This window comes from Cyprinodon variegatus, unplaced genomic scaffold (assembly GCF_000732505.1).
Source record: "Cyprinodon variegatus isolate N-32 unplaced genomic scaffold, C_variegatus-1.0 Scaffold421, whole genome shotgun sequence".
Taxonomy (NCBI): domain Eukaryota; kingdom Metazoa; phylum Chordata; class Actinopteri; order Cyprinodontiformes; family Cyprinodontidae; genus Cyprinodon; species Cyprinodon variegatus.
Window position 1 is genome coordinate 477,417 of NW_015150874.1, and position 24,505 is coordinate 501,921.

The 24,505-nt window shown below is 38.0% G+C and overlaps 1 protein-coding gene across 3 annotated transcripts in view; it reads left to right on the plus strand.

The window, feature by feature from the left end:
* Window positions 1–24,505, plus strand: part of LOC107093366 (electrogenic sodium bicarbonate cotransporter 1-like) — a 46,063-nt gene that overhangs the window by 1,276 nt on the left and 20,282 nt on the right. For 2 of the 3 annotated variants that reach the window (XM_015388380.1, XM_015388381.1), the window contains exons 2-8: window positions 10,579–10,652; window positions 12,634–12,810; window positions 19,507–19,639; window positions 20,562–20,722; window positions 20,815–20,994; window positions 21,242–21,337; window positions 21,862–21,938. In XM_015388380.1, the coding sequence (XP_015243866.1) occupies window positions 10,579–10,652; window positions 12,634–12,810; window positions 19,507–19,639; window positions 20,562–20,722; window positions 20,815–20,994; window positions 21,242–21,337; window positions 21,862–21,938 (898 nt within the window). The remainder of the gene's footprint in view (window positions 1–10,578; window positions 10,653–12,633; window positions 12,811–19,506; window positions 19,640–20,561; window positions 20,723–20,814; window positions 20,995–21,241; window positions 21,338–21,861; window positions 21,939–24,505) is intronic. The other variant, XM_015388382.1, reaches the window with a different exon arrangement.

Sequence of the window (24,505 nt, forward strand, 5' to 3'; positions counted from 1 at the left end):
AAAATAATAGTAATTCTATTTATAACAGGAAGCCGTCGTACAGTATCACATTCACGGTAGATCATGTCTTCAAATTACCTTTTTCTATAAAATCTGAATTAGAACTCAAGAAAAACTGATAATTTCAACCATAAAAATTAGAGCTATTTGTTAAAAAAAAAAAAAAAATTAAAAGATGCAAACTGGGATCCTGTCTCAGTACCAATGAAGCTATAACCTTATTGTTTTTATTTAATTAGCAAAACAGAATTTGTAAAGAAAAAAATGAAATAGAGCCCAAGGAGCTATCAGTAAGCATGTCTGTTCCGGCTCAGATCATCATTAGAATTTCTTTGCATATTATTTCTTCAGTACGGGGGCCATAACAGGCGCCAGGACATGATCTACAGGGTAATTGGCCCCCGTTGGCCTCTGTCTAGAACCACCCATGTAAAGCATTAAAGCCTAACAAACAATTTTTCCTTTAACATGCAGGGATAAGGTCTGATTTTAGCTTAATGAAACATTATTTCCCCTTTAATTTGATCAAGTCCAGTATAGTGGCGGTTAACTGGAAATATTGAAGTGTAATTGTGGGTATGAGATTTATTTTCTGAGATGAATGTCAGTGCTCTTAAAAGTAATTAATTTGATCAATCTTGAGCGTAAACGGCCGGAAACAATAATGTGTACGGATAGTAAGGGAGGTCCTGTTATTATGGCAAATGAAAACACAATAGGTATTTATACAAGAAGCCTAGTGTTTGTTTTGATTTTTATTTGTTCGTTTTTGTATTTCAAATAGCAAAAAAGGTTATCAATGAAAATATTAAGATTGTTATATACTCAAATTCAGCATTTGTAACTCTTGTGGGGGCAAAAAAAAGTTTGGAAGAACTAAAGGCATTTTCCCTTGGTTCTTTGTTTTTTTTGGCGTTTAGTTGTTATTATAGATGGACATATATTTTAGCAGGTTAACTATGTTTCCATGATAATATCATCAGCGTAGGAACAGAGGGATGCACATTTAACCATTATAATAACAATGGTCATACATTTTTGGTCTTTATAGGTTCTTGATTCTAAAATCATGTAAGTTATCACAATAAGATACAGGTTTTTGAAAGGACATTGAAGGAAACAAACTAACTTTATCTGATTTTGTATATTTCCATTAAAAGCAGCACAAAAGGGAAATAAAAATCAGGCTTATTATCAAAAGTGAGTAAATAATGGAATTGCAGAATTGCAGAAAAAAAAATTGCGCACAAACCAGGAACCTAGCTCTGTTTTTGTTTTTTCATTGCTTATATCATAATAAAAAGTAAAAAACAATCATGCTGTTTAAAAAAATGCTTAAAGGGAGTAAGAGCAGGATAATGGTGTGTACAAGTGTGCATTTGTTCTAGTAAAAAACAGGGAAACGGGTTCTAATGTTGCAAAAAACTTAATTGTTCTAGCAGAGTGTCTAGGTCAGTTGGAATATTTCCAATCAGTTAGGACATTTAAGCCACAGGGCAAGTGCGTCAGCCATCGCTACACTTGGATAAGTGCTATCTAAGAACGCTTGCAGTAAAGAAGGATCCAGAACATGAAGCAGGATGCTTCCTAGAAGCAATTCATTTATCATAAGGACCTTCTGACGTTCCTAGTCATGGCTAGGAGCTATACAGTTGCCCACAATCCTTTGCGGGTGTTTAGGCACAGGAAACCTCATGGAGTTTAACAAAAATACATTATTTCTTCACCTTCACTCTGTGTGACGCATGCAAATTAACATTTCCTAAAAAGTTTTGGGCTATATAATGGAGAACTTCAATAGTTTGCTAGATTTTTTATTTTTAATTTTTTTGTATTCCTCTTATAGAAGGCTAAAGTCCTAATTTTATTTGAGTTATTTGTGTGCATGTCCCTTGTGCAATGACATCCATAAGGATGAAGGCTTTCTGGATTCAGTTCATCAGTCTGGAGTTGCACATAAATATTTTCCTGCCTTGGATCGTGGTCGTATTGTTGACCCTGTGAGAGGTGAAATATAGAAACAGGAAGTAGCAGCTATAATTTGAGGTATTTGGACCGAGGTACTGAGTACCTTAGATTTGAGATTTTCATTAAATTGAACAGAGAATGACTGGGGAAATAAACTGTCTTTGTGGGGGCTTAATTTCTTTATCACTTTCCTGAAGATAAGAGTTTGGACAGCCTCAAACCAGGATGCCTGTTGGTAGCATAGATGTTGGTCACATTTTTTTGTTTTGTTTTAGACTACTTTTACAGGTCAAGAACAAAGGGAAAGTCGGTCCCAATCGTCCTCTCTGTGAACCTAATTATAGGTTGGACCTATCATGCTTTTTAGATTAGCCAACTTACACAGTGATGGATGTGTAGAAAACAGACAGGATGATGGCAAAGTGGAGATGAGCAGCTGCTCCGGTGGAGAGTTGCGCTTCCTGAATTTCTGCAGCGACTCTGATTGGCTCTCTTCTGAATAGAGTCTAGTCTATGGCTGAAGCAGAATACAGCAAATTGGATTTCCCTGCTCCTTCACCTTTCATGAGGTCAGCAGTAAAGACTTTAGTGTGGGTAGGAAAGGAACTCTGAACAGCTGTGCCAAACCCAAACGGCCTTTAACTGGGGACTTCATGGGGCAACAAAATAAAATGCACATCCATGATGCATGTCAGATTGGAGCAATGAAAAGAAAAGCTCTACATTACACAAACCAAATAATACAATGGTGTGCAGATTGGCATTTGTCACACACAGTACTCATGAAGGAAAAACTGTTTTTGTTCATTTCCATGATGCGGTCTGTGCGTAAATATCATTTCTTAAAGCCCTTTAGTGCCAGATATGAATGTTCCAAAGTCTCAGTGATAAAGGAAATATGATTGGAAGAATACAAGCTCTTCTTCCTACCTCCTTCCTTACTCCCAGAACTATTCAGACAGTACTTATGGCGACTGCTGGCGCAATTCCGCTTTGGCTAAGGAATCCATACCGATTCATGGTACATGGAGGAAACCCTCTCTCAGTTTTATAGGGTGGTTTATAGGAACTGGAAGAAGTCCTACAGTTGACACTGTTTTTAGCAGGTTTGGCTCTAAATAGTTGTGGGGACATTAATGAACCACCACTGTCCGTATCCTGATTGGTTCTGCAATCATCTTGAGAGATTTGGGCTTATATTGTGAAACACTTCAGAGTCCGTGTTTTAGGCGTCATCATGCTAACTGATTTGGCATTGGTACGTGTTTGATTTTAGGGATCATTTTTGGCAGTGATAGGTGATACGCAATATGGTTTTATATGTACCTCAATGAAAATGACCTCTGATATGACGCCGGATGTGATGTAACCAGATCTATGTGCACATTGGAGCTTAGGTTGTGAGGGTAGAATTTATGTTGATTTGCAAAAGAAGGGGTCAAACAAATAGAAAAACAGACCACAGTGTTGTTTTATGGCCAACGGACTGTATATACAGTGGATCAACTAGTTTCACTGAAAGGAACAAATCAGCTATTATTATGCCTGTCAAAACCAGAAATCCCCTTGGTCTGTTTTAACTTTTTCCTTAAGCTCCTGGATTGCAGTTGTTGCGTCATACCTCTCATCTATTGCATCTCCTTGGAATATTTGCAGGGTTGGGTTAAGTACTCTTCAAATCAAATATGGAGTCTAGAGTGACCTCTTTGTATGGGTGTATAGAAACAAAACTTGATTTCTAACTCTCCTTTGTCTCCAATTGTTTGTGACGAATGGTTTTCAACAAGGAAATGTTTTTCTCTTCCTTTTTCTGTAATTCCTTGCTTGTCTTGCTTTCTCTAGGCGTGAACTTTAGTATAAAGGGCTTTAAGAAGTTCTTCGAAATTGCCTAACCTCTCCTATCATATTAAATCTTCTTTGCTGGAAATTGCAAAAGTCAAGACAACCTGTTTAGCAGGTAGTGATCTATTGTGTGAAGGGAACAATGCAGACAATTGTTTTCATTAAATGTTTTGAGACAAAACTTTATCTCAGCCATTTCCCCTTTCAAAGGAAATATACATTAGAAACAAAAGTAAAATTGATCTAATTACTTTTAAAATGTTTAAAAAATATGGTGTTTTTTTTTTTTTCTTTATAAACCAGCCTAAGAAATAAATTGACTGCTTAAAATCCTTAAAAATAGTAACAGTTATTAATATTATACTATTAAATAACAAGCTGTGTATTACCAAGAAAATTCCCTAAATGTACGAGGTACATTCAGGGAACATGGGCTACAGGCTTATAGAGACATTGGTGCTAAAGTCACTGATCTCTATTTATTCACTGGATAGCTGATAGCCTGAAAAAAGTGAACCCACTGGCCGCCATATTGGTACTCCCCACTCCCAAGGAGATGAGCCATTAAAAAATGCCTATGTATATAGCATTTGGCTGCAAAAATAAATAGTTTGCTTGCTCTTGGAAGATGTTTCACAGGTAATTATACAGTCAGTGGATTTACTAACAAAGAATATTCGAATATATATTCCAATTTATCCTATAGTATGTAGAGTAACATTAGTCTGGCTGTCTTAGACTGACTCTAAGATATTGACTGAGTAAGACATCAACATTGGGTCTAACATTAGAAAATAGAAAGTAATTCATTGTGAAATGTAAATATAGTTATTCTTTAGGTGGATGTTGTTTTTTGTAGTGTTTGTTGTATTTCTCATTTGAAAAAGTAATGTGCTAAAGTACATCGCATGTTATATTGACGCAAAAAAAGCAAGTTGAGCATTTTTAAAGGCATAAAAGTATATGGCATCATGCATGCACTATTTGCAAATAGGAAAATATTATAACATTAACAGATGTACTTGTATATCAGTCTTGATGTGTAATCAGTACATGTACGTCCTCAATTTAGCACTTTTGGCGCATGTATATTATTGTGCTCCATTAACACACTCATTTTGTTGTGATGGAATTTGTATAATACGTCATATTACATGATTTATAGACTTCATTGACTTCATAATGGCTATGTAATGTGATGCACTTATTTTTTTATCATAAGTTACAGTAATCTACTTAAGCTATGAAACTGCAAGTGGGTGTCCAAGTAATGAATTTATATTTTAAAAGTCTTAAGTCCCCCTGAAAATGAGAACATTATAGTTGTTCGATGCTATAGCGCACTTATTGTTTACATTGCGACCGGTCTAACTATGGAGTACCAATATGGCGGCCGGTGACTTCACTCAACCCCGTACTACCAAAGGGAAATCAGCAATCCACTGAATAGAGATCAAGTGGCTGAAGTAATGAGGTGTCAGTCCGCTCATCCAACAATATTTTAGTTAAAAAGAGTCAAATAAAAAGGCTATTCTAAAGATTTTTCAGGAAAAATGTACAAAATGTCTCCTTAAGTTGCTCTAATTTTGAATCCACAAGTGTAAATGCCATTATGGCTCCTTACTCATCACTCTACAGCTTGTTGCACTTGCTGCCCTCTCGGTAAATCTAGCTGACTGCTGGGATTGGCTACGTCACTTTGTAAAGAGATGTAGCTGATCCCTGATCCTGCCGCCTCATGCCCTGGCATGCTTATCCAGCCTCATGAGGCTGACAAGAAGCAAAGCAGAAAGTTGACCAATGCGTTTGCCCTTGCATGAAGCAGAAACAACAGGAAGTGAACAAGGAGATCAAGATATGCTTCTATAACAGTTATGTGATGAAGGAGATGCACTGTGAGATCTTATCTGTGACGTGTTCCCATGCATTTTCCTCTTGTTGACTTTGCTGAGTAATACTTAAGAGCAGAGTTTAGGTTTATCCTTTCTCTGTATAGCTCCAGCCTAATTCACACTCTGGCTGCATTCTTGCTGCCATGGCTGCATCCTGGGAGTATTTGCCGCACCAGTGGTGGTTTTCCCTTTTTAAGTTCTCCCTGTCCCTGGCCACCAAGTGAGGTGATTAATGCTGCTCCATGACCAGCAGTAAACCTGAAACATGAGCTTAGTTTGCTCTCCTGTGCTCTGAGTAGTTTTCTGAGGGCCTCGTCTCTGTGTGCGTTGAAGCTGCATCCCCCACACTTTCGTACCTGTTAGAAAGGTGAAGCCAAAAAATTAGGGGCGGCTCTCAGAATGCTCCTAAGGCGCCACATGTGGCGTGACTGAGTTGTACTGAATTAAACCAGCTCCACCCTTGGGGTTTTAGAAGTTTCTGTTTAGTCATAAAAAAATAAAAATAAAAAAAACATTATCACCGCTCCTCCTACATGAAACAGTGTGTCATCACACACCTTACACCTCAATTTCAGAAATGTAACCTTTAATTTCAAGACTTTGGAAGAACATTCATGTAGAGATAGATTTTTGGATTTCTCTTAGTTTTTTGGAACATTTAATCAGTAATTGATGACCTCTTGTTTCCTTGTGGTATATATATGAGGCCAATTCTTTCATCCAGGGCTGCTTGACTGGAAGATGACCTAAGTCTATCTTAGCATGGAAAGTCAGTGGAATGGTCAGGAAGTTCTTTATTACAAACTTGGGACATTTTGATGCTTTTAGCCATGAGGTTCTTGTAGAAGAACCTCATGACCACTTTTGAGGACAATAGAGGACTTGTGATGATGTGGGTCTGCTTCTCATTCAAGGGTCAGTGGAAATTATAGTTTATTTCATTATTTTTGATTCATACTATATTTAACCCAGGGAGACACTCTGAGACTTCAAATGTTGTTTACGAGGAATTTCGGGGCCAAGATGAGGGAGCCTTTAAAATAGCAGTAAAATGCAATTCTTTAAAAGATATTTAAAGATATTTTACACATTGTAAAAACGGCAATGGTTACTATTTATGTAAGCCCAATGACACATGAAACAGTCAAATCTAACAGCATGGTGGATTAAAACAGATGTTGGAGTATACTCTGTTCTTTTATGGTTTAAGAGCTTTTTTTTTTTGTATAAGCTGGGTCAGTATGAGCGTTTTTGCACAGTCACCAGGAACAAGTTTTGTGATAGAACAAGATTTTAGATAGGAGAGTGCCAGCAATAGTGATATATATGAGAATATGTCTTTGCAGTTAGGCAGAATTTTAAAGATTGTGATGACAACAGTTATGCCTGTTTATTAAACCAAGAATAAGAATTTTTTTTTTACAAACTTCTCAAAACATAAAGATAAGAAACTTTTCAATTCAGATTCCTATGTACTTAGGAGTACAGCCAAATGGAAATTTAAAGATCAGTTACAAGACATTCAAACTTCTATAGAACTGCACTGAGTTCACTAAACTACAATGAAAGCTTGTCGGAGCTGATAAGCGACCTGTTAAGGTGTGGTCGGGGTAGAGTACATTTCAGTATCATCGACATAACAATGGACGTTACTGTTTGATACTTTTCCACACACTCTGTTGAAATGTAAGATGAATATGAGCTGCCCTAGACGTGATCTCCGGGGAACGCGCTTGGTTTTTAGAGGGAAACATCTTGAACTTTCACGCCCTGGACTTTCTAAAGAGATAACACCCTAGAACATGATCTTACAGTCTAAAGTCAGTATGTTTTTGCTATTAAAAAGATACCCAGAGAACAGAACATCACAAACTCTTCCCAAACCCTATGCATTCACTGCTACCTTTGGGCCTCTGCTAGTCAAACATCTTCACATTGGGTCTTTAAACAGGATGATGATCTAACAATATGCCCAAATGAACCAAAAAAAAATGGTTCACTAGACACAAAAACACCTTATTTCATTGCCACCCTAGCCCCCAGATCCCACACATTAAACATGTACTGATTAATATAAACTGCCCTGCAAGTGATTCACATTTAAACTGTCACTGGGTCTGCTCAAGAATAAGATCGCCAGAAAAGAAAAACAGTGTGACATAAGCGAGTCCTTGAAGCAAGTGGGATTTTCAGTACACCCTGTCCTGCAGGGTTGGAATATATACAGAGCAAGCAGGAGAGGAGGTGAGAAGAAAATCAGCAGCTAAAAGATAAAGACTAGAGTCCTTCCTTGTAACACGCTATTGTAGCACAAACACTTTGTATTTACCAACAGTAGGAACGCACAGATATTAATGACACCACTGATATGGCATGCACACCTTCCTCATGATTTGATTAATTTAGTGGCATAATCAGACTCATTATCAGTAGTGTAGTTCCAGATATCATATCCTCATGAGAAATTCAAACAAGTTTGCAATGTAACTGAAGGAACATGCTGTTTTCTTCCCGGCTTTGTTTACTGTTTGCAGCGCTGCCCCACGCCCCTTTATTTGTAAACTGCCTCCTCAGCTTAAAAGTCTCCCTTTTGCAAATCGCTAAATGCTGAATATCTTTACAAGCATACTCCATGTGCTTTCTAGGTCGATTTCAAAGAGAGAATTATCTGATAAAGAATGACCAATTTATTCTCACACACTTGGGTCATCTCAAAGCAGTTTGAATGAACAGGCAGGTGATGAAAGGTTTAGTCTGTGGCACCAAGAACTGCTTGTGGTAGAACCATTTTCTGTTTATAGAAAAAGGTTTCTTGACTATTTTACGTCATGCGGCCTGAAGCACCCTTTTTATAGCCTGAATGTGTGTACTTTACTGGACTGGGGGGTAGATGTCTTCCAACCTTATAGGAACATCTTTAAGAAGCTTGATGGAGGGAATGGAGCCCAACATATAAGAAAAAAGACTTCAGATGTTGTCTACTTATAAATTAGTTGTGCCTAAGATGTGGATTTTAACATGCATTTTTTTTCTACACCCTGCTCTGAGGCTCTTATTGATGCATGTTGTGGCAGGTTCTGATCTGTGAGTGTGTCATATTTACATACGCTCAAAGGAGGAATTTCCCTTTCGGTGTTTAACTGGTGTTTCATCCAGGATTGTGGGTCAATGAGTCTGCGTTAGTCATACACGGGAGTATTCAAATAGAGGAGTCAGTCTTTGCATGTGTTGTTGCTGCTTTTGTTGTGAAATCTAGTCCGGTTTGACTAGCTGACTAGTCATTTTGTTATATGGAAACTTTAATCCTGTGGTATTAGTGGAAGCTATTTTCATTCCAAACTACATGGATGTAGTGCTGCTGCCCTATGAACTGATATTTTTTATGCTTGTTTTATTTAAAGGCCAGGTAATTCAAGTCGATTAGGAAATGAGGGTTTGATGTGATGAAAATGTCTCCATAATTGTTATTTCAGTTGTCATACCTCCAGCCACAGAGATTTTAGGGGAAAAGTTTCCACTTTTTGTACTTATTGCAAAAGCATTTTTAATTTTTTACCTATCCTATGTCTAAAATGCAATGTTTATGTTCTCATAGGTAGTGATTCCTAAGGAGCTTCTGAGGCTTCTGGTTGGGGTTTTTCATTTAGCCAATATTTTTATCCTTACACCAAACATCCAAAGGGGAGAAATCATTGAATATCATCCACAGAAGAAGTAAATATATTTTATTTTGGTGGTGTGGGGCTACACAATGGTGCAGTGGGTAGCACTGCTGCCTTGCAGCAAGAAGGTTCCGGGTTGCATTCCCGGCCCGTGGTCTTTCTGCATGGAGTTTGCATGTTCTGCCTTTGCATGCGTGAGTTCTCCCCGGGAACTCTGGCTTCCTCCCAGAGTCCAAAATATGACTATTAAGTTAATTGGCTTCTCTAAATTCTTCTTAGGTGTGTGCGTGAATGGTTGTTTGTCCTGTTGGTCTTCTTTGTTTGTTGCCCTGCGATAGACTGGCGTCTTGTCCTCTGTGTATCCCGCCTCTCGCACATTGACAGCTGGAGATGGGCATCAGCACCCCTCACCCAGAAGGGAAATCAGTGACAGGAAATGGATGGATGGATAGAGTTTGGTGTAATAATGTCAAACAATTTAGCAAAAATATTGGAACAGAAACAAGCTCGTTTTTGGTGGAGCTGTAAGAATCCACAGCTTAGGTGGGAGAATCTGTCAGCCGGTGAACTGTTGTGCGAGAATTAAAAAAAACCTTACGAGGTTTTGATTGATTTTCACGTCATCCTAATTGTGTCTCCTATGAGACACAATTAGGATGGGAAAGGTGGTGTTCTGGCCCAAAATATAACATTCTGTATAAAAAGTAAAAATCTAGGAGTTCACATCGCCTTAAAACTAACCTTCCTATGGTGGAGCTTGGAAATGACAGTATCATGCTGTGGGAAAGCTTTCCTCATACTGCAGGCTTAAATGTTGCATTAAAACGGTTTAGATCAAAGCATTTTTCCTTGTAACGACGGTCAAGTCAAATTCCTGAAGTTATTGATCACAGAAGTTTTCCATCCAATCTGATAAAGAGCTTTAATAGTTCCCCAATCATGAAATGGCAAACTGATAATGAGCTTAATCAGTGATAAAGGTAGAGATGTACTTCATGAGACATGCAGCTACAAAGGGGGCAAAAGGGGTTGAATTAAGTATTGAGTCAGAATAAAATATAGTTCCATTGAATTAGTGTTTTTTTGGTAACTTACAGTAGGATTCTTTTCAAATAAGTGACTCGAATAATCCTTAAGGAACAAAACAGCTGAGATTTACAATGAAGTCATGAGTTTTGCTGTGGCATCTAATCTGTTTTTTTTGTGTGTTCCAGAGTGGAGGATGAAGCTGTTTTGGACAGAGGAGCAGCTTTTGTGAAACATGTCTGTGATGAAGAGGAAGTGGAAGGTAGGCAGATTACTGCTCTCTGCTCTTTTGTGCTGCCTGTGAAAATCCTACAGTCTTAATGTTCACACACATTGTATCCATACTGTTCTGTTAAGGCGAGAAAAGTGTCACCCTCCCACAAGTATCAGCACAGAATCCCACGTCAGTGACAGAGATAATTCCTCTAAGCTAATATATTTCGCTGGGGATAGCCTTTCTAATCCTCCTCACTGTTGTCTGACAGCTAAAGCCACAGAAGAATCCAGAGTCACCCAAATGTATTTACTGAGACATTCGCATATTTTCCAAACCACCACTTAAAAGGTTCACACAAAGACGGAGGGACGTTTGTGTTCTCGCCGCTTTGTTTCTTTGCTTGCCGGCGTTTCTTATTGCTGCGCTGTATGGAAGTCCAGTGTCAGGTTTTATTTTGTCTCGGATGCACGTCGGGTTTCTGCTCTGAAGCAAAACAACGATGTCATAAAACCTGCTAGACATGCTATTGGAATGAGAGATTGACTAGATATAAACATGGTTACTTCAGCTCTGACTTAGACAGCTGGTTCCAGTGTTTAAAAGAGATTAGCTCTCTTCTTGCCTCTAATTATTTCCTGAACAGGATAAATTATCATTTCCTCTATGAGCCTCTGTGTACTGTAACGGTTTGCACATTAAAGAGGTAGTTTTGCATTTTTCCAATATAGGTCTGTGAAAACTTTCGTCATGAAGGTTTTCTTTGCATTATACCAATGCTAATTATACAAACCTTTAAACTAAAGTTTGCAGAAATGAAACCTGCGATTATTTACGCAGGAAATGGTGGTAATAGATGATGTACCACTGATTACCTTCCTGTTTAAAATGCATACTAAAAACAAAACATGCAAAGGGTTACCTGACTGCTGGAAAGAGAATGTAAAGCTCAATATATATAAGAAATGTGTCATACATGTTAACTTTTTTTTTCAACTTTTGGAACAGGAACACTAACAGGAAACCCTTTAGCCCTGTTCTCAGCAGGTTTTTCATACAGTTGGATCATTGGTGGGATAATCCATCTAACCTCTAGTTTAACGTAAATAATCATTAGATACTCTGTAAATAATCACCTAATGGAAATCATTTAAAGCCTCCAACTAAAATGCTGTAGTGTTTTGATGTTAGTTGTTTTTAGGATGGAAGAAGTTTAGTTTTGAACTTGTTAACTTGAGACTCCAATTCCTATTATTCTTGATTTGAATAAAGCTAAGAACAAAAATAATCTGATTCACTTGAAAAAAATCTATAAACATCCATTCCCATCAAAAATATCCATTTCTTTTTTCGGCCTCAGAGCAAACTTCAATGTTGCCACTATAATGCCTTTGGAAGAAGGAGGAGATAAGTCCTGTTTAACCTGCTGCTTTTTACAGGCTTCATGTTCCTTTTGAGATGGATTTTAAGTTTTTTATTTATTTTTATTTAGCTACAAGTTGTCTTTGTAATTATAAACCACCCAGAATTTGGCAGGTATTTATTTACTGCTGGTTTACTGAAGCTTACCTTGAAATGGCTATATAAAGGAACAGAAAACTCATCTTGTATTTGTACTTATGTTAAAAAAATGAACCCACTGAAAAGGTAGAAGGCATACCCCAATATAGATTAATACGTTTTTTATTTCCAGGTTTTTTGAAAGCGCTTTTTTTTTATTACATTTTGCATATTTCGATTCCACTTTTAAGCAGCTCTAATCTTTGCGTTGGCTTATGTAACTTTAATGCAGATTTTTCTTTTATAGATGTTAAGGAAAAACTTTGGTTTTTACACTCAACAAAAACTTCTTTGAAAAATTTTAAACCATATCTTTTTAAATATAACATAAATATTAGTATATGTTTTATACAAGGCCAGATTGCTTTGATCTTTAAAGTTTTTTTTTTGCTATTAAATTAACAACACCCCTTTTTGTCTGTTAATGTCATAACTCTTCATATGCATTCCTGGTGTTTGTTTGTTGCAGGACACCACACTGTGTACATTGGTGTGCATGTTCCTAAGAGCTACCACCGGAGGAGACGCCACAGACGCAAGTCGAGTCATAAAGAGAAGCGGGAACGGGTTCAGCAGATTGTGGAAGGGTACAAGTCCGATGCGGAGAATGTGGACGATTCCAGCTCCAACTTCCTGAAACCTCTCAGTGAGTAGAGCTTAAACTGACTGAGATCTGCTTAAATGCTCTGATTAGAACTCAAAACGCTGACATTACCACTTTATAATTAAGTTCTAATTATTTTTACCTGTTTCTGCTGCCAGGAAAGCTGAACAGAGTTGACTGTGTTCATCTTTCTTGAATCCATGAGAAATGGATGGGAAGATGGCTCAGGCTAATCTTAAAATGACACCCCACCTGGCCTAATGTGTGTAATGTTAACACAAAGGGAGGTATTCCCTTACACCTGCAAGCTTATCGCCTTTCTCTTTGGGATTTGTGGGAAAGGATTTGAAAAAGCTAAAACCTGAGTAGTTGGTCAGATGTTGGAGATCAAGAAAAGAAAATTACAGATGCAGAAGTTAGGAAAAGTATGTGAAAATTTCAGTCACATTGAAATGTTCTGTTTTAGAAATTATTAGTCCATAAAGGGATATGGAAATGTCCATCAGGACTCTCAGTGTAAGAGGAAATTTCTTTCAATGTTGGAGTTGTTTCCCATATTTAGATTCTGAGGGAAGTGTTTCTTTTTCCAAGATTCTCTCCCAATGATCCTGCTTATTCTTTTTTCTATCCGTTTTGTGGTTTTGATTCATAAACACTGAGAGAAGAGAGGGCTTTATACGTTAGATGTTTTTGGTATCCTTGTACCCCGGTGGATTGGTGGTGGTTGAGATCTTGGATTATTTTTGTTATGGTCATGCTCTTTTGAAGGTTCACCCCTGTTTTATGTTTTCTCTATTTTATGGATAAGGGCTTTTTAGGGAAAAAAAAAGTTGGAAATAAGTTTATAAACCTCTTCTAGACTGATATCTACAATCTGATGTTTCTACATTGCAGCATGGATGAATTAACTTTCTTTTCAGTCAGTTAGATCCTATTAAAGTAATTTATTGAAACTACAGGCCTGGTGTTAATCAGCGCCATATTTGTTTGTAAAATCACACCAAAAGATCATAAATAATTCACAACATATATATTTTTTAAAGTTATACTGTTAGTTTTATTGATAAAATAATAATATTTTAAAAACAGCTTTGGTATTCACTTTAATTGTCCGATTTTAAAGTGAATTTGATGTAAAATATTTTAGTATGCCTAACAAAAGCAAAGACTAAAGACTTCTTTTGGGTAAGCAATTTTGAATAGCTATTAAAGGGTCAAATAAATTTTAACAAGCTTCTTAGGTGGGAAAGATCCAACAAAATTTGAATCAACATTATGATTTGGTAACAGTGTAGATAAAAGAATCAATCTACTGTAATTTAAGAAGGTAAATTTGGCCTCAAACATTAGAATTTGTAGGCTTATGATTATCAAAGTTTACCTAAATTATCATGTAAGAATCTGGTGGAAGTAACTGTGAAGCTATCATGATGAATATCCTATACAAACTGAAAAAAAGGCAAATCTCAGAACTCATTGGGTCATGGGGAAAAATGATAGGATACCCAATCCTGTGGACAGGATCAAAGCAAACTGATGACTATAATGATGTTTAAAGTTGAAATGAGTTACTATGATCATTGTGATCAAACAAATTAAAGGGTAAAAGTAGAACTAAACCAATGAGAGAGGGATACAGAATCATAGAAGACTGCAAGCCTTGTTTATTTACAGGCCAGTTTGCTTAGGAAAAACTGTGAAAGAAAATTATTCCCTAATGCTCAAATGTATGAAGTTTGTCAGGTAGAATCTTTCCTGCAGGAAATCTCTCTCTTCTCTTCTCATAAAAAAAGAAAGGACTTCTAACTGGAGAGTCAATCTAACAGCTTTTCAAACGGCGGGGAAATTTCTAGGCGAGATTCTTTACCAAAATCTTTATAAAGGCTCATACAATTGTTTTCTTCTTCTTTTACACTGTGCAGTAAAAAAAAAATCAGATTGCTCTTGGTTTGTATGCTTAAAGTGAAATAATTAGCATGCTAAATGGATAGCCATCTGTTACAAAACCATCACTATGAAAATTTAAGATTTTAGAGTAGTTTTTAAGTAGTACGTTTTAAAGTCATTTTTGCAGTGTTAAAGTAACACTCTAAGAGTAAAATTTAACACCAATCCGAGTGTGTCTGGTCCCACTCTGAATTAGTGTTTAATTAACTCTACACATAGTGTATATCTTACTCCAGTTGTTGTTTTAATAACTCAAAAAGAGTCAATGTACTTTGAAACTGCCTATTTAACACTGTGGAGTTATTGCATTTTTTTTTTACTTTTGAGGTAAAAACAGAACTGACTGGTCACTTGGATCTATTCAATCCTTGAGGAAAGTTTGCACAATTTAATAGTAGCATTGTGGTAATCATACAAATGTACAAGAAAAGGTTTTAACATGATCGCGATTCTTTTAAATAAAATGGAAAAGCAGGAATTTTTCCCACTTTTTTTTTTTTTTTAATAAACAATGTATTGGCATGAAGCTTTTTTGCTTCTAGCTTTTAAAGCAATGTAAATTGATAGAACTGATATGGAGAACGTTGCAGTAACCTGCAGCCAGCTACCAGCAAGGCACAGCAGCTAGTTTCGGCATATTTTAGCTGCCTGGTTCCCTCTGAGGCCAGCTATGTATGAAAAACACCCCTGTGTGGAAATGTGAAGTAAAGAATCAGGACCGACGGACTAGAGGAATGTACAGCTGCTGTCTTCTGACAGTAGTTTTATCAATGAGTGGCAGCTGTTGAAACCTCATGATTATATCAGGTCAGGAGGGGGCTATTGAATACTGTGAATAATATCTGTATTGTAAATAAAGACAAACCCAAGAATTAGTTGCGTTTTAACCAGATCAATAAATAATTAGACCGTTTTTTAAAAACACAGAACATTTAAATGACCCCAAACCCAAAACACTGGTTCTGGTTTCGGTGCGTTTGTCGCATTAAGCTGCCTTGATGCTGCAGAAGTGCCTTTGATTAATCCTCTCTTCTCTGAAGCTGTAATCCATTGCACCTCATGGTCTGGTGTCATGCAGCATGTGTGCTCAGTCATCCGAAGATGCCTTGATATGATAAGTGGTTTGTTCTAATTAATCCCCCCATCCACATATCACAGGTCGTACTTGATTAGTGTGGATTTCTTTAGAACTTTAAAACTCAAACCGCTGATTTTATCCTATCACTTATATGCACCCCTTAAAAATTATTTTTTCCCCCCCAAGTTGCAGAAGATGACTGAAGATTGAAAATATGCAGTTGTTCACACAGAAATGAGTGTTTCTGGAGAGTTAATGCCAGTGTGAACCGATCTATACGAAACCTGATGTGGTTTCCTTGCAGTGCAAAAAGCATGCCAAGTTCAAGTGTACCAAAAATGGCAAGAGAGGATGTGAATTAGGTGCATTTGAGTAGAATAAGAGAAAAAAACAAAGTGCCAGCCAGAAAACAAAACAAGTTTTAGACTTATTTAGTAAGAGGATGATGCAGGTGAACAAAGTGTTTGCTGGTAAGAGAGGGAGACAGATTATCTGTTTTTGGTCCTGACTGATTAATGAGATGAATTTTCTTTTTCTACCCTTTAGTTTCCTTCTTAAATAAAGGCAAACCTGGAACAATACTGCATCTAAAAACAACAGCAACCACATTACAGAAACTGTTTTTATTTATTTATTTTTTGCTAAAATAATAATTTTATTTTGCTAAAATAATTTTAATATTTCTGTTGTTTTTTGTTTAAAACGGATACTTTTTCTGTGTTTAAAAAAACCTCCCCTTTTTATTAGATTTTTTTTTAATAAATAAAAAATGTTAAGCTTATTTTTGAATGTCATTGCCAGGATTGCCAAAAAATGTGTGGGACTGTGAACACCTGTTGAAAGGCATTTCATTGAACGACGTTAAACCAATAAAAGCTTTTCAATTCCTCTAATCTGGTAAACAGTATTATACAGTTCAATTATTTGGCTTGTGTTACTTTAAAACCTCTTTCTGCTTATTAACTAAGGCTTAGTTAATTATCAAATTAACCTCCATGTGCCGAAAGAACTCAATAATTTACAATCCTGATGCACCCTCATGCTTTTTATGCGTTCTTTATTGAAATGCAATGCATTTGAAACCCACGTCTATGGCAGGTTGTGCCTCCATTGACTCAGTTTTCAGCTGTAAAACGACAGGCAGCCAGAAACAAGTGCAACCAAACTAAGCAGTGAAGAGTGACTGAAACGGAAAATTTAACACTTCCCAAATGCACTCAGGCACATGCAAACGGACACAAACTCCCACTTTCTTATCAGACTGTATCTCCGTAGGAAATCTGAAGCGTAAACAGTCTTGTAAGGTTGAGTGAGAGGACGGACTTCTGTGTATGAAGAACCCCTCTTGGAATAAACATTTTTCCGCTGTTGAGCCCGGAGCAACCTCGGTGACCCCATGGAAAATATGCGATGTTGGCTATGGCTGTTTTGCCTTCTCCTGTCATGCCACCTCTTGTCTGTTCTTCTTTCTCAGGAGAAATAGTTAGGGCTCGCTGTAAAATACAGATTGACATGTGTACTTAGATGACATCTAAAGAGCCTAATGTGGTGAAAAGTTTTAGTTTTGGATCCTAATTAAACAGTATGTGGGTATAGTTTTGTGTGGCACATGTGAAGCTACCTGACTGGATACAGGGCCTTCAGCTTCCTGCTGTTTTGACCTTTATCTAAATCCCTGTAATCCTTTTTCATTTATCTATCCTCTTTTAATCTTTTTCTAAATGCAGATTCTAAGATTTAGCTTTAACTGAACACCATTTGACCCACCTGAGACACGCATCTGCTGAAAAACTCACTGGTACCAGTGATCTCGGGGGAAGTCTTCTATGTGTTATTCGACTGAGATGCTTTGCACAGGATGCCAGGGTAATGCCCTCTAAGCCTCTCCCTGGCACTGATCCTGACCTTACTGTAGCTTCGTTTTAGATTGTGCCAGTTTAAAAACAACCGTCCTAAATTAAGGAGCTGGTGTGCTTTTTTGGGATTAAAAGATTACTTTAGGTGTTCAAGGTAGAACGGTGGAAAAAAAGGCTAAGAAAATACTATTACTTAATGTTGCACAACTTTCCTGGTAGTGTTAACCTTGAAAATGATTTCCTTTTAAAGTAAGAAATGGCATTTGCTTTAGGAGACAAGACAGAGGGGGTCATAAGTTTGAGGTATGCCTAAAAGTAACTTGAGGAAGAGCAAGAAAATAAAGGCAGTGTGTGCCAAAAACCTCTTCTATTTCCTCAAATTCTTTTTCTGCTTTTCTCAGAAGGAAGCGAAACCTTCTTCCTTCTCTGAATATGCTGGCAAAGCTTTCACATAAAGCATCAATAGCTCTTTTCATAGCAAATGTCTGTACCTACCTGCTCCTGTAGGTGACTATAGCATTGCATCACTGTGCTGCGAGTCAGAAATAGCTCTGAAATATGGGGGCTTGGGTTTTAGGGAGCTATGACATCACGCGGATGAATTTTCAAACACTAACCCATGCAGAATTCCTGCAGCTCCAAGATGCACGTACCACCCGTTTTGGAAAACCCCACCTCCACCTCTCAAGTCAAAGGCCAGATTCAAACCTGCCCTTTGACTTTAGCATTCCTTGGCTCTCGGTTTCTTCCTTTAAAGACATTCCTTGTTGGATTTACAAGAGTGCTTTGGAATAAAGTGGACAATGTAAAGGTTTGCTTCCAGTTTAGCATCCAAACATTGTCTTAAACAGCCCTGCGGGAATAGGCTACATTTGTAGGTTAGTTAATGATAACAAAGGTTTGGGGACCTCGGGTATTAAAGATAACAGAACTGTACATGAACTGTAATGTCTCTTCTGTAGTGGCTCACGATGAGTGTGGAGTTCTTCTTCAGTCTATAATAGCTCTCCAGACCTCTTAAAGGCCTTTTTCCTTTACAAAGCTACACAAGTTCTATTCTGCAATCTTTTGCTAACACATGTTTAACTCTGTGGCTACCTGCATCTTAATTTTGGAGACTATTCTTTGCATTATTCTGTTTTGGATCTCTGCAGTTTGTATGAAATGGTGCCCCCATTTACTCTTTGATTAAAGCAATTGTTTTGTGTCCATTACCAAGATTTTATTACAGTACAAATATTTGGTCTTAAAGGCTCTGTTGGCTAATAATTATGGTGTACATTTAGGACATTTTCAGTCCTCAAGACATGCATACAAGACGTAAAAAAATCCTTGTCACTTCTCAGGTATCAGAAAACATTGGAACTCAACTATGCAGTTATTTGAGTTTAACAAAGCAGCATTCTCACCTAAAAAAAAATCCTTAAATGTTTACTTTTGGTCTTATAAACCGAACTATATACATTTTATAACTGCAGTTTTGGCCGCTATGAGCTTCTTGTTTAACAGCAGCTCATAGCTTAATAAATGCTATCAGCCCAGCTAACATTTATTTAAAAAGTGGTTTTGGTGCAAATTCACACAGTAAGGGTAAAGATATTTTCCTAAATCTAAAGTATCCAATAGAATATGCACATATGAAATATGAAAGTTCACCAAAGAAGCTGCACGAATGGCTGCATCATCTACATTTCTCAGCTGGATGCTTTACTGTTTTCATGCAAACCATGGTGAGAAACTATGCTCAGAAATCACCAGTCCTATATCCAAGCTTCCGAGAGAATAAAAGCTCACAGCATAGATCCAGAATTTAAGTGACAATTTTCTTTTCCTTCCCTTTTACAATTTCCTGTTTAGTTTCTCCAGCTGAGAGGATCCGGTTTATCCTGGGAGAGGAGGATGATGGACCACCACCTCCCCAGCTCTTCACAGAGCTGGACGAGCTTCTGAGTGTGGACGGGCAGGAACTGGAATGGAAGGAGACAGCCAGGTGAACCACCCAACCGATGCCTCATAATGCTGGCATTTATCTGCCCCCGACTCCCTCCTCTATGCCTTTGAGATCGGGAGCAGTGGGCAGTGTTGGGAGAAATTTCCTGCTTTACAGTCTACCATGTTTTAGAATTGTGAAAGGAAGTAGGCTGCACTCCAGTGAACTCCCTGAATGTCCTTATCTGATCAGGATTCTTGTTACCTGCCCTGTGTGACCAGGAAAAGGCTCAAACTCTCACATGCTCTGAACAGGACTTGCTGTTACGATTTGCTTTGGCACAGACTTAACCTTTAAACTCTGTAATTACTCCTACATATTTTCAATGAGATACAAGCATCAGATAAAGCTGTTTCTAAAGAAAACTTTGTTTCCGTAGCACTGACGCACAAAGTAAAAGATTTGCAAGCTGGCGAAAGTTTCCAAAGGGCTGAAAGCTACACTTTACAGGTTACAGTTCACTCCTATTTAGGGAAGCTGGGGTCGAATGGGAATTTCTGCAAATGAACTCCATAAAGTCAGGTCAGAGACATGTGGACCATGCCCAGCCAAAGGGATACTCTATCCTGAGAGGGAACACCATCCTCTGGCCTCATGAAAATGGTTCTTTGTATCAAAGACATGTGATGCATTATTATTATAAAAAGGATCCTTGTCCCTGGGTTTTACCCTGAGGATACAGCCAGGGTTAAAACCAGGATGCAACATAACCCTGTTCCACCAAATGAGTGGTGTGGTCCGAGCACTATGGGATGCAGCCAGTGATTTATGTTTTTATGGTTATGATTTCATGCATCTTCTGTACTTATCTTTTGGAGTGTGATCAATTCAAACTTCAGCAAAAGATAATCAAGCTTGTTGCTTTTTATGTTTTGCTTAAACTGCTCTTTACACTCTGTGTCATCTCTTTGTCTTTGCATAGATGGATCAAGTTTGAAGAGAAGGTGGAGAAAGGCGGAGAGCGTTGGAGCAAGCCTCATGTCGCCACATTGTCCTTGCATAGCTTGATGGAGCTCAAAACATACATTGAGAGTGGAACGATCCTGTTAGACATGGAGGCGTCCACGCTGCCGCAAGTTGTTGGTAATTGGAGTTGACCGCACCCAGATCTGTTACACAAGAGATTAAACGTTTTGCAGATGACACCGTTTTTTTTTCCTTGAACATGTCTGCAGACATGATCACAGACAGCCAGATTGAAACGGGTCAGCTGAAGGCAGAGCTGAAGGAGAAGGTGGTGTACACGCTGTTAAGGAAGCATCGCCACCAGACCAAGAAGTCCAACCTGCGCTCTCTCGCCGACATCGGCAAGAGCGTCTCCAGTGCAAGCCGGCTCTTTTCAAACCAGGAAAATGGTATAGAAATCCCTGGGTTTACTCCTTTTTATGTCCAGCATTTTCACCTTTCATAATCCTTTATCTTTAAGTTCTTTCTAATACTTGCCACTTTTCTACACTAATATTTTTCTCTTCCAACCCCTTTTCCTTATTTTCATTTTCCCACCCTTCCAAACCCTTTGTTCTTTTTCTTTTTCCTGCCTTTCTTCTCCGTTGTCCCGAATCGTCTCGGGGTCTGTGCTGTTTTCCTGCATCCGGGGTGCAGCACCACGCTCCTCCTTCGATCACCCTTTGCCTTTTTTAACTCAAGACTCGTCGGAATCATGTGAGGTCATGAGGAGCTCCAGCACGGGACACCTTTGTGAGTGAGGTCACAGGCCTCCAGCTGAAAGATTTACTGAGAAGTAGCATATGTTAAGACACAAGACGGAACAGAGCCATGCTGACACACACCCTGGTTTTTGTTTAGATATTGCTAAAACCTAAATCAGATGTGGAAAAACATGCACTAGAAAATGTATTTGGCAGTAGAAATTGTTTTTACAGAGGGAGAGGAGGGATAAACTTCCAAAGTTTACTCTCTCTCTCTCTCTCTCTCATTTGCCAATAGCTGTCTAAGCAGCATATGTCTGCTGATGCCTCTAAGCGGCAGCCCTGAGATGACCACATATCTCAGCTGTTCTGTCTGTGGAGGGACTGAATGAACAGCCATCTGGCTTTAACGGTTAAGCTTAAGCCATGCCACATTTAGCGGATGTTTCTACCTCCTTCTGTATACCTAACTCATGCTTTGTGTTCTCTAACCTCCTCTAAAGCAAAGAAAAGTCTCATTTTCGTAATGATCATGTGTTTTTGATCCAAACAATATCTATGGCCTGTTTTCAGGTAGCCCTACCACTACCCACCGGAACCTCACTTCCAACAGCCTCAGTGATTTCTCAGATAAACCAGAAAAAGATCAGGTAATGTGTTTTTAGCTCTCCCTTTAAAAAAAATAAAATAAAATAAAAAATCCGCTCCTGTTGGCAACCATTTTTAAGGGTTGTGAAAAGCTTGATAGAATTAAACTCATAACTGCCTTAGTTAAACCCCTTCTGTCAATACTGTGGTCAGACTCTCCTTGTTTGGAATAGGACAGCACTTAGTTTGCGCTTGTAAATCGAAATTGTGTAAATCACAATCAGAGCGAAGGCTCTTCGGCTAGTCTTCTGTCGACTGTTGTTCTAGATCAGGCATGCCCAAAGTCGGCCCTCAAGTGCCGCTGTCCTGCAGGTTTTAGATCTTTCCCTGCTCCAGCACAGCTGATTTTCATTGATAGCTGTTTAACAGGCTTTTGCTAAACTGCCATGGTCAGAATCAGTTGAGCTAAAAAAGGGAACACTCTTATTCCCTCTAGGGCTGCTGTCCTGCATCTTTAAGAGTTTCAGAGTGTCTCTCTTGGGTTTTTTTAAGATTTTGATGTGGGGATTTAGTTGTCGACTGGATAAACATTTCTGTCATGCAATCTGTGTTTTAAGTCATTATTATGACCCTCAGCCACACTTTAAATACATTTGTCCTGGTATTTCAAATAATTCATAACTGCAGTGCACTCCAGATTTGAGCCAAAGGGGCTTTTTGAAGCGAAACAGGCCCACAGTACTACAGATTCTCCACTGTACCAGCATGCATGACACTCTCTTCCATATTTTTTATTAGGTATAATCTTTTACCCAACCAACCAAATCTCCATCAGGGATCTTTGAAAGCTTATTGGAAGATTAGCTTTCATCCTAATCTCCTGAGCAGCATGTTGTAATCTCACGTTTAAAAATTATCTAAGAAAACTACCCCTCTGTCTCAGGTAATATTTATACCCAAAGAAGCACAGTCATGCAATACTGATTAGACATCTGTAGGAACTCTGATCTACTCATAAAGTAGCACTGAAGGTACTTTGATTTAATTTTTATAGCAGCAATAATTGTTGTACAGGTGGATTTTTTTCCAAAATGATTTATTCATGAAGGATTTATTTTCTCTTGAATGAATGTTCTTGAATGAAAGGCACCCTTTATTAGGAATACAGCGTGAAAGTATGCTGTGGCAAAAACATGGTGCCTTTTTTTTTTTTTTTTGCATTATTTAATAAGAATTTTGGTTAATCGAAAGTAGGTTTTCAATATGTCAGAAGTTGCTTAGAAATATAAATTTCTGAGCTTTCAGGTGGCGCAGCGGTTAGCACGACCCTTGGTTAGTCCTCAGCTGACCCGGATTCGAATCCGACGGATGGTCCTTTGTCGCATGTCTCTCCGTCTCTCTCTTACCCCCTTTCCTTTCAGCCTACTGTCGAAAAACTCAAACTAAAAAAAAAAAGAAATATTAATTTTTTTCATAATTCAGAGCCCCACCTGAGACAGAAAAGACGCCTAGTTGGTTTGTTCTGCAGCTCAATTTGAAGCAACAAAAGCTCTCTGTGGTGTTTGTTAGTTGAAGTTTAAATCATCTGCCCTGTGTGTCCTGTGTCTCCTGCAGTCATGGTTTAAGAAGAATTGTTTCCATAGTGACAGATCCGCTGCAGTTGATAAAAAATGGCAGATGTGGTTAAAATGTAACAACTGTTAATAACACTGTAGACTATTGTGACCTTCACTTTCAGACGGCGTTTTATTGCATTGATTTTTAATTTATTTTCTAGCTGTCATCAAATTTATCAATTAGATACAGTACTCCATTTTTCCCTTAATACTATCTTAATGCCTTCAGCTGAAAAGAGTTTGAGCAACATGGAGTGCAGGCACATGACTTCGTGGTAGTGCGGTGTGCCAGCGGCAGCCCGTTTCTACACAACAGGGCCTACTTTAAACAAAACTTCTCAACCCTCGGGACGCATAATGAATAGTTCAGTTATGAAGGCTGATTTTTATCCTTTTATTTTTATGTATTAAAGCAACAGTTACAGCTCCAAAAAGTAAAGCACTAAGTTTGACAAAAATGTTTCATTAACTAAACAACTCTATAGCTCATATGAATCTATTTGTCTCACAAAAAGAAGAGTTCAGCTCATTTTGCACAGGGTTATATTATACAGGAGCACCCTGTTGACCTTTTTTTGGTTAATTTTCTAATATTGATTTAAATTATGTTGTAAAATTCGTTTTCTAGGAAGGCAGGAGTGGGTTGTTGTGCTTGAGAGCATTGTCCTACCCTTATGGAGCGGTGTAGCCTTTGGGTGGGGTTAGCCTTACTTTTTAAGAAGGCTCTATTGTCAAAGTAATGTTTGTTCTCTTGCCAAGTCCAAAGTAAGAACGATGTAGACTTTGGATATATGCAGCTGTAAAGTATGTTTATGGGATGGGATAAAGTCAAGATTTCACCATGTGGTTCATGGTTTGGGTGGATATTAACACTGTTCTAGATGCCTATAGGCATTCAAACAAACCCTACTTTTTTTTTTATTTTATTTTTTATTTGCATGTATTTATTGTTGAATCATGCATAAACTGCATGCTATTAGGAATGTTTATTCAGCTCATTGATTTGATTACAT